The 7,211-nt window shown below is 50.1% G+C and overlaps 1 protein-coding gene across 1 annotated transcript; it reads left to right on the top strand.

Moving 5' to 3' along the window:
• Positions 1-126: 126 nt before the first annotated feature.
• Pnpo (pyridoxamine 5'-phosphate oxidase) lies at positions 127-6,319 on the top strand. Its single transcript, NM_022601.4, is given in 7 exon segments — positions 127-396; positions 1,615-1,739; positions 3,120-3,219; positions 4,157-4,210; positions 4,452-4,580; positions 4,890-4,960; positions 5,133-6,319. Coding segments are annotated over 7 exon segments (786 nt in total). The 5' UTR covers positions 127-258; the 3' UTR covers positions 5,302-6,319.
• Positions 6,320-7,211: the final 892 nt, after the last annotated feature.

Here is a 7,211-nt window from a genome sequence, read left to right as displayed (position 1 = left end):
CTTCCTCCATTCCCGCTCTAATTGGTCTCGCTTACAGGAAACTCAAACCAATGAACTCTCCGCGCATCTATAGCCGTGCTCTGGTCCTGGACAGCTATTGGCTGATCCTGGGCACCTTGGTTCCGACAACTTAGGACTTAGTAGCTTGTCTGGGCCACTGGCAAATTCTTCCTTCCCAGGCTAGACACACAGGCTGAGCAATTGGTTCCGAACCCAGAGGAACCCAGGCGACGCTAGGTCACGTGGCCGACTGCTTACATGACCTGCGGGCTGCTGAGCGTCACTGTGACGTTCAGGAGACCTGCGAAGTGGCCCGGCTACTTCCGTCACCTGTGCTGTCGGGGTGCTGTCATGGACCTGGGACCGATGCGCAAGAGTTACCGCGGGGACCGAGAGGTGCTGCCGCCGGGACACGGAAAGGGGGTGTCCCTAAATCATCTACCAAAGGGTTGGAGGAGCGCCTGTGGTCTCAGGGGCCACTTACAAGGCAACAGGATTTAGAGGTCACCCTGATGGGAGAAGGAGGTTTCAGAGAAAACCACTGGGGAGGGCCTCAGGGGAAACGCGGATTAACATGTACTCATAGGTCCTTTGTTGCAGTGGTACTGATAGTGGATACTGACTTCAGAGCCCCCCTGTGTTGGAACCCAGCCCTTTTCTGATTTTATCGTCACGGGCAATTTATGCTCTCTGGGCCTCAGTTTACTCACCTGTAAAGTGATAATACTTACTTCACAAGGATTCTGTGGGTTTAGGGGGTTTTCTAATTTTTCTGTTTTTATACGTTTAGAGTGTGCATGTGTTTGTACATGTACGTCAGGGAACAACTTTTAGGAGTTGTTTTTTCCTTCCATCACGTAGGTCACCAGGAATGAACTCAGGTCGTCTGGTTTGGTGGCAGATGCCTTTACCTGCTGAGCCATCTCACCAGCCTGTAGTTAGGCATTTGTAAAATGCTTAAAACAATCATAAATGTGGTATACAATAATAAAGGAGTGGAAGGTGGGCTTGTATCTCAGTTTGGTAGTCTTGCCTAGTGTACAGGAGGGTTCTGGATTCTACCCTTAGCTCCAAATGAACTAGGCATGGTGAATCCAGAGTTCAGGGTCCTTCTGCTACACAGTGAGTTCAAAGCTAACCTGGAAGCTCTTCATTTTAATCTCCGTCAGCATTCCCCTCACCGGGGGCGGGGGGGGGGGTGTCTTCTCCCTCCTCAGGTCAGGGACCAAGAGATCAGGTTCAGAACTGAGGTCCAGAATTACAGTGCTTGTTCGTGAACATTTGCAGGAGTGTTTGACTGAAATGTAGGCTTTCGTGAAACCTTAGAATTACTTCATAAAAATGAGGTGACCCACAGGTACTTCAGCACCCACCATCCCTGGTTCATCCCTCCCTTGTTAGGAGACTCAGACTTTCAGGCCATTTTATACCTGTTTCATCGTCTGTAAATGGCCACAGAACCTACTTCCTGGCTAGTGTTTTGTTTGTTTTTTCTTTCTCAAGGTCTTCTCTAGGAAGGCTAAATGCATTTACATTTGAAAAGCACCTCAAGCCATTACCAGGCACGAAGTAAACATTGTATGCTCATTCAATGAAGTCAAATTCTCTTTCTAGGCATTTGAGGAGGCTCATCTGACCTCTCTGGATCCCATGAAGCAGTTTGCTTCCTGGTTCGAGGAGGCTGTTCAATGTCCAGATATAGGAGAAGCCAATGCTATGTGTCTGGCTACCTGCACCAGGTATGCACAGCCAGGGGTCCCTGTGTGGGTGGCTCCAGATGGCCTTGGAGAGACCCAAATTAGGTGCTCTCAACATTATTCTATCTTCAGTCCCGTTATTAAAGCCATAGTCTTCTCTGAGCCCCAGTAAACCACTCGATAACTGGTAAACCGAAGCCAGATCACTGCGTACTCTCTAGTGATGAGATGCAGTTCCTTATACACTTACACATCTTGATCACTGATTTATCCACTCACAACCCTTGGTCCCCCTCAGACTCCTATCTGCTCAAGCCCTGTCTTCCCCTTTGGAGCTAAATCTGCTGGTTCTGCCCCTGAGGCCCTGTTCCCTCTCTTGAAACCTAGCGTGGGATTTACCAATCAGTCTTACCCTCTGAGAAATCTCTAAGGTTAGGTAGGCTCTTACTCAGCTTCTCTTGTCCCTTCTCACTAAAGCACCAGGTATCAAGATGGGGCTTTGACACTCTCTGTTACTCAGGGCTCTGAGCAGAGGACCGTGCACCTTTGCGAGATCCATTGGTTCGATGTGTTGTCGTTGGTCAAGTCTCTTCCAGCATTAACAAGGTTTTCATCAGTGTCATGGCAAAGGTTTATGGGCTAGGTGGCTTAGGTGCCAGAAGTCACACTTCGGGAGGCTAGAAGTCCAAGAGCAAGTAGTTATCAAGGGTGATGTCTGGTGATGCCTCTGAAGATAGCCGCCCCCTCACTGTGTTCTCAAGTGACCTTTGAGAGACCACCCACTCTGTCGTCATCGTCTTCTTCTTCTTCTTCTTCTTCTTCTTCTTCTTCTTCTTCTTCTTCTTCTTCTTCTTCTTCTTCTTCTTCTTCTTCTTCTTCCTCCTCCTCCTCCTCCTCCTCCTCCTCCTCCTCCTCCTCCTCCTCCTCCTCTTCTTCTTCTTCTTCTTCTTCTTCTTCTTCTTCTTCTTCTTCTTCTTCTTCTTCTTCTTCTCCTCTCTCTCTCTCTCTCTCTCTCTCTCTCTCTCTCTCTCTCTCTCTCTCTCTCTCTCTCCTTACAAAGACACCAGTCTTACTGGATTAGAGAGAGTCCCACCCCACGGACCACATTTAATTTTCATTGCCTCCCTAAAACCTCTGTCTTCCAAAAACAATCACACAGTGGTTAGAGCAGTGCGCCATACATCCCTTAGGGGGATATCACGCTTATACCTCCTGGACAAGTTCCCAAGGGCATTGTTTGAGGGCATTGGACCCCACAGCTCAACTCTCTGCCTTTTTTCCTTTTCAGTTTATGTCCACGCGTTTGTTTACGTGATTTACACAGTTGATATTTGCCGTGATAAAGGGGCGTGGCTGAAGGGGCTGCTCAGGGGGTGAGAACACTGGAATGGGTTCTGACCTGGTGCTCTGCTGTGCCCCCAGAGACGGAAAACCCTCTGCCCGCATGCTGCTGCTGAAGGGCTTTGGCAAGGATGGCTTCCGCTTCTTCACTAACTACGAGAGTCGGAAGGGGAAAGAGCTGGTGAGGGTCAGGGTAAATCCTCCCAGGGTGGACAGGGCTAGCCTCGGCCCTGGCTTACATCATCCCTGCTCAGGATCCCTCCCAGGGAGTCCAGGCCTTTGCATTGTGAATGTATAAACCACGCCCACCTCCATGTCTGCTACCCAATCAGCACCTGTTCCTTCAGGTCTGTGAGGTCCCACGTTAGAGAAGCCTTCCTTACCTAACACTGTGCTGGCACCTGGCACTGTCTGCCAGCGGTGCACCTTACAGCATCGCTTTGTGTGCGTGTACACACATACACACACACACACACACACACACGTACATATGTATTTTGTATTTTTTTGTTTCCAGTCATGCATCTGTTTACTTGATTACATGATTGACACTTGTCCCCTCTGCTACACCGTAAGCTCTATTGAGCAAAGGTTGCCACTTTAATCTGTTTTGTCCCCAACACCTGTTGTAAGGTATACAGGAGTTGGCATTTCACATGCATTTGGTCAAGCCACGCCAAGGTGCATTTCACATCGACTCTCAAAACCCATGTGTGAGCTGGGTGTGGTGGTTCATGCCTCCCCGGTATTCGAGGAGGCTGAGGCAGGAGGATTAGCACAAATTTAAGGCAGTCTACGCTACAGAGTAGGACCCTGTGCCAAAAACAAAAACAGAAATCTTCAAAACCACAATTATGGTGATTGGAATGGCCGAGCCTCACACTGGAGTTAACCTGGCTTACACCCAGCTCTACCACTGGCTGTGTAAAATTCTGCATGTTACTTAGCCCCTGAGGGCCTGACTTCAGGTGTGTCACAGGAGGCTCGCCTTTGAGGGTTTGAAAGAGATGTAACAGTGACTGCATCTGTTGATGGTATCCAGGGAATCTTGCACCTTCCTCCTACGTGCAGGAAGTGTTGATTTCCCATGGTACCTATGGCTTTTCTCTTGTTTCCAGGACTCTAACCCCTTTGCCTCTCTTGTCTTCTATTGGGAGCCCCTGAACCGTCAGGTGAGTGACCGTCCCCATGAAGACTTCCAGTGGGCTAGGTGGGCAGGGGTGAATTTAAAAATGAATGAAGAAATCCTATTCTGCCTAGGCCTGTCCACTCTGCCTCTCACAGAGCTTTCAGAGAGTCTAGTTGGGGCTGGGAGTGTTGGGGCAGCTGATAGAACGGCGAGAAACGGGACCTGTGCTGGTAGAAAGGGTTAGTAGTGTCAAACATCACCTAGCCAGGTTCATCCACGAACAGGTGCGTGTGGAAGGCCCAGTGAAGAAACTGCCGGAGAAGGAGGCTGAGAACTACTTCCATTCCCGGCCCAAGAGCAGCCAGATTGGGGCTGTGGTCAGTCGCCAGAGTTCTGTGATCCCCGATCGGGAGGTAAATAGGGCTCCTGTGTGAACCTCTTGATGAGCCAGGCCTTTAGCTCATCCCCAGAGGCTGTCTCCAGGAGTTGCCAGGGTCCTGTCAAACTCCCAGAAAAGGATGATGTCCCTAGGGGAGAGGAGCAGGGGATGATGGGAAACAGGCCTCCTCTGTCTGCCCTCCTCTTGACCAGTCCTCAGTCTACTTTCATCATCCCCTGTCACTAACACCCGGCCTGGCTCCTGCCCCAGAGCCTATGTTTGTAAGTCCTTAAGTGGATCATTTCCCGTGCCTGGCTCTTCCTCTCTCTTCTTCTTTGAACAGTACCTGAGAAAGAAAAATGAGGAACTGGGGCAGCTCTACCGCGAACAAGAGGTGCCCAAGCCAGAGTACTGGTAAGTGATACCTATCTTGGTGACCATCCAGAAAGGGACCCTGTGGCCCTGTCTGTGGAATTATAGATATTGTTTTCTGAGAAGCCCTCAGTTGTATCCCAGGAGCTCCCTGCAAGAGAGCTTGGGGGTCAGAGGGGAGGTGGGCACAGTAAACCTCTGCTTCTTCCCATAGGGGTGGCTACATCCTATATCCCCAAGTGATGGAGTTCTGGCAAGGCCAAACCAACCGCCTGCATGACCGTATTGTCTTCCGTCGAGGCCTGGCAACAGGAGACTCCCCTCTGGGACCCATGACCCACCACGGGGAGGAAGACTGGGTGTATGAGAGACTTGCACCTTGACACTGGACTCCAGAATGTTGGGGGATCATCATAGGGAAGAGTGGGGGAAGGGAAGGAAAAAAATGGAAGCCAGGTATACCTTCTGTGTGTGTGTGTGTATGTGAGACATTGGGTTTAAACCTCGCTCACACTAGGTAACACTTTACCACTGAGATAAAGTCCCAGCATTTTTTCTTACTACCTTTTATTTTAAGACTAAGTTGCTTAGTCTGGCCCTGAACTCACTGTGTATACATCCCAGACAAGTCTTGGCTTTGAGTTCCTCCCCTCAGTCCCTTGAGTAGCAGTGATTATAGGCTTGTGCCACCAGGCCCAGTTCTAGTCCTGTTTTTAAGAAGCCCATTGCCTTTGTTAACCCTTCTACCTGCATTTCTCCAGGACTCACCCTCAAGTTCTCTGAACTCGGGATCGGTTTAGTGGCTGGAACAGAGCGCAGTAGTGTTGTAGAGAGTCACAAGTAGCAAAGAGTCTCATAATTATTCCCTTGATTTTGCTCCTGGTTTGGGGGGACGCCCGTCTTGGGAGCTGCAGCTGGTCTAACTCTGTTTCCAGTAACAGACTAATCAGGCCGCAGATATACAAGGGCTCGCTGGCTATGGAAAGGAGCCAGACCATGTTTGCTGTGACTCAGACAAACCATTATATGTTCTGGTTGGCCTTGAACTTGTTACTCTGGACTCCTGTCTTCTTTTGACTTTGTGGCTGTGTGCTTCAGCCTCTGTCACTGACAAAAGCTTCTCCCAAGGCAACTCTGTCCTGTGTTGTTCCCCCATGTAAGCCTGGGTCCAGGAAGGACATTGACCCTGTGGCCATCGACCAGGCACCCTCACACCTACCTCACCCCTTTTGCTGACATGCCATGGACTGTGACTTTATTAGTATATGTAGATGAGTTGATGAGAAGTGTTGTACCCCATCGCTGTTAGGGGGCTGTGTGTGCCCCCCCCCAGACTTTTGCAGTGTGATCTCAGCTGTCAGTCCCAGTGTACAAGTGTGTAATAAAAACTTGTCAGCCGTATGTGATATTAATGTTTAACCTGCACCACAGCAGACAGGATAGTTGGGGAGTCAATTTACAGGCCTCTTCTGCTTGGATCCAGCAGGGGGAGCACAGTGGCTTGTCCCTTACTGGGCAGTGGTGGCCAGTATCGGGCAGCCTCTGTGCCTCCCCCTCCCTCCGCTTGGGTTGCTTCCCAGTGAAACTGTGGTAGCCTCTCCCCGTCTCCTGCCCATATTTACACTCTCAGTTCCTCCTCCTAGCGGCTCCTACAAGTGTGCAGCTGCCTTGCTTGGGACTCCCTGGGGCAGCTGGATCTCTCTCGCCATCCAGGCCTCCAATTTAGGGGACATGCACTGTCTCCCTGGAAGATTCTTGCAGAGATCTTTCTGGGACTCTGGTGCTGCATATAAAAAGTTTAGAGACCAGGGAGCCCATGAAAGGAAGTGTTTGGGATACAGCATAGCAGTAGAGTATTTCTCTAGCATGTGTAAAAGATAGAAGCCAGGCAGCATAGATCATCCTGCCTGTAATCCCAACACTTGGGAGGCAGGATTGGGAGGACTGTAGTGTGTTTGAGGTCAGTCTGGGCTACAAAGTGAGTTGCAAGCCAACCTGGGCTGCAGTGAGAGCTCCTGCCTTAAGCAAAACAAATGAATCTATGCCTAGTACCCATCTTCATTCCCTACCTGAGGTTAAGTAATCTTGGGATAGGCTGTTGCGAAAGGGACCTATGATGTAGATCCTAGAGGACACCCAGCCGATGGGCTAACCTAGGTTGGCGCTCTCCCATTGGTTCCAAAGCCTGTACATTCCCCTTGGTGACAGTCACCTCCCAGTGGCCCAAGACAAACTTTCTTGCCTCATCCCAGTCCCATTCTGTACACGATAACCGATAGTTCCTGCCCGTGCC

Source organism: Rattus norvegicus, chromosome 10 (genome assembly GCF_021556685.1).
Source record: "Rattus norvegicus strain SHRSP/BbbUtx chromosome 10, alternate assembly SHRSP_T2T, whole genome shotgun sequence".
Taxonomy (NCBI): domain Eukaryota; kingdom Metazoa; phylum Chordata; class Mammalia; order Rodentia; family Muridae; genus Rattus; species Rattus norvegicus.
This window is presented reverse-complemented; position numbering and strand designations above follow the sequence as displayed.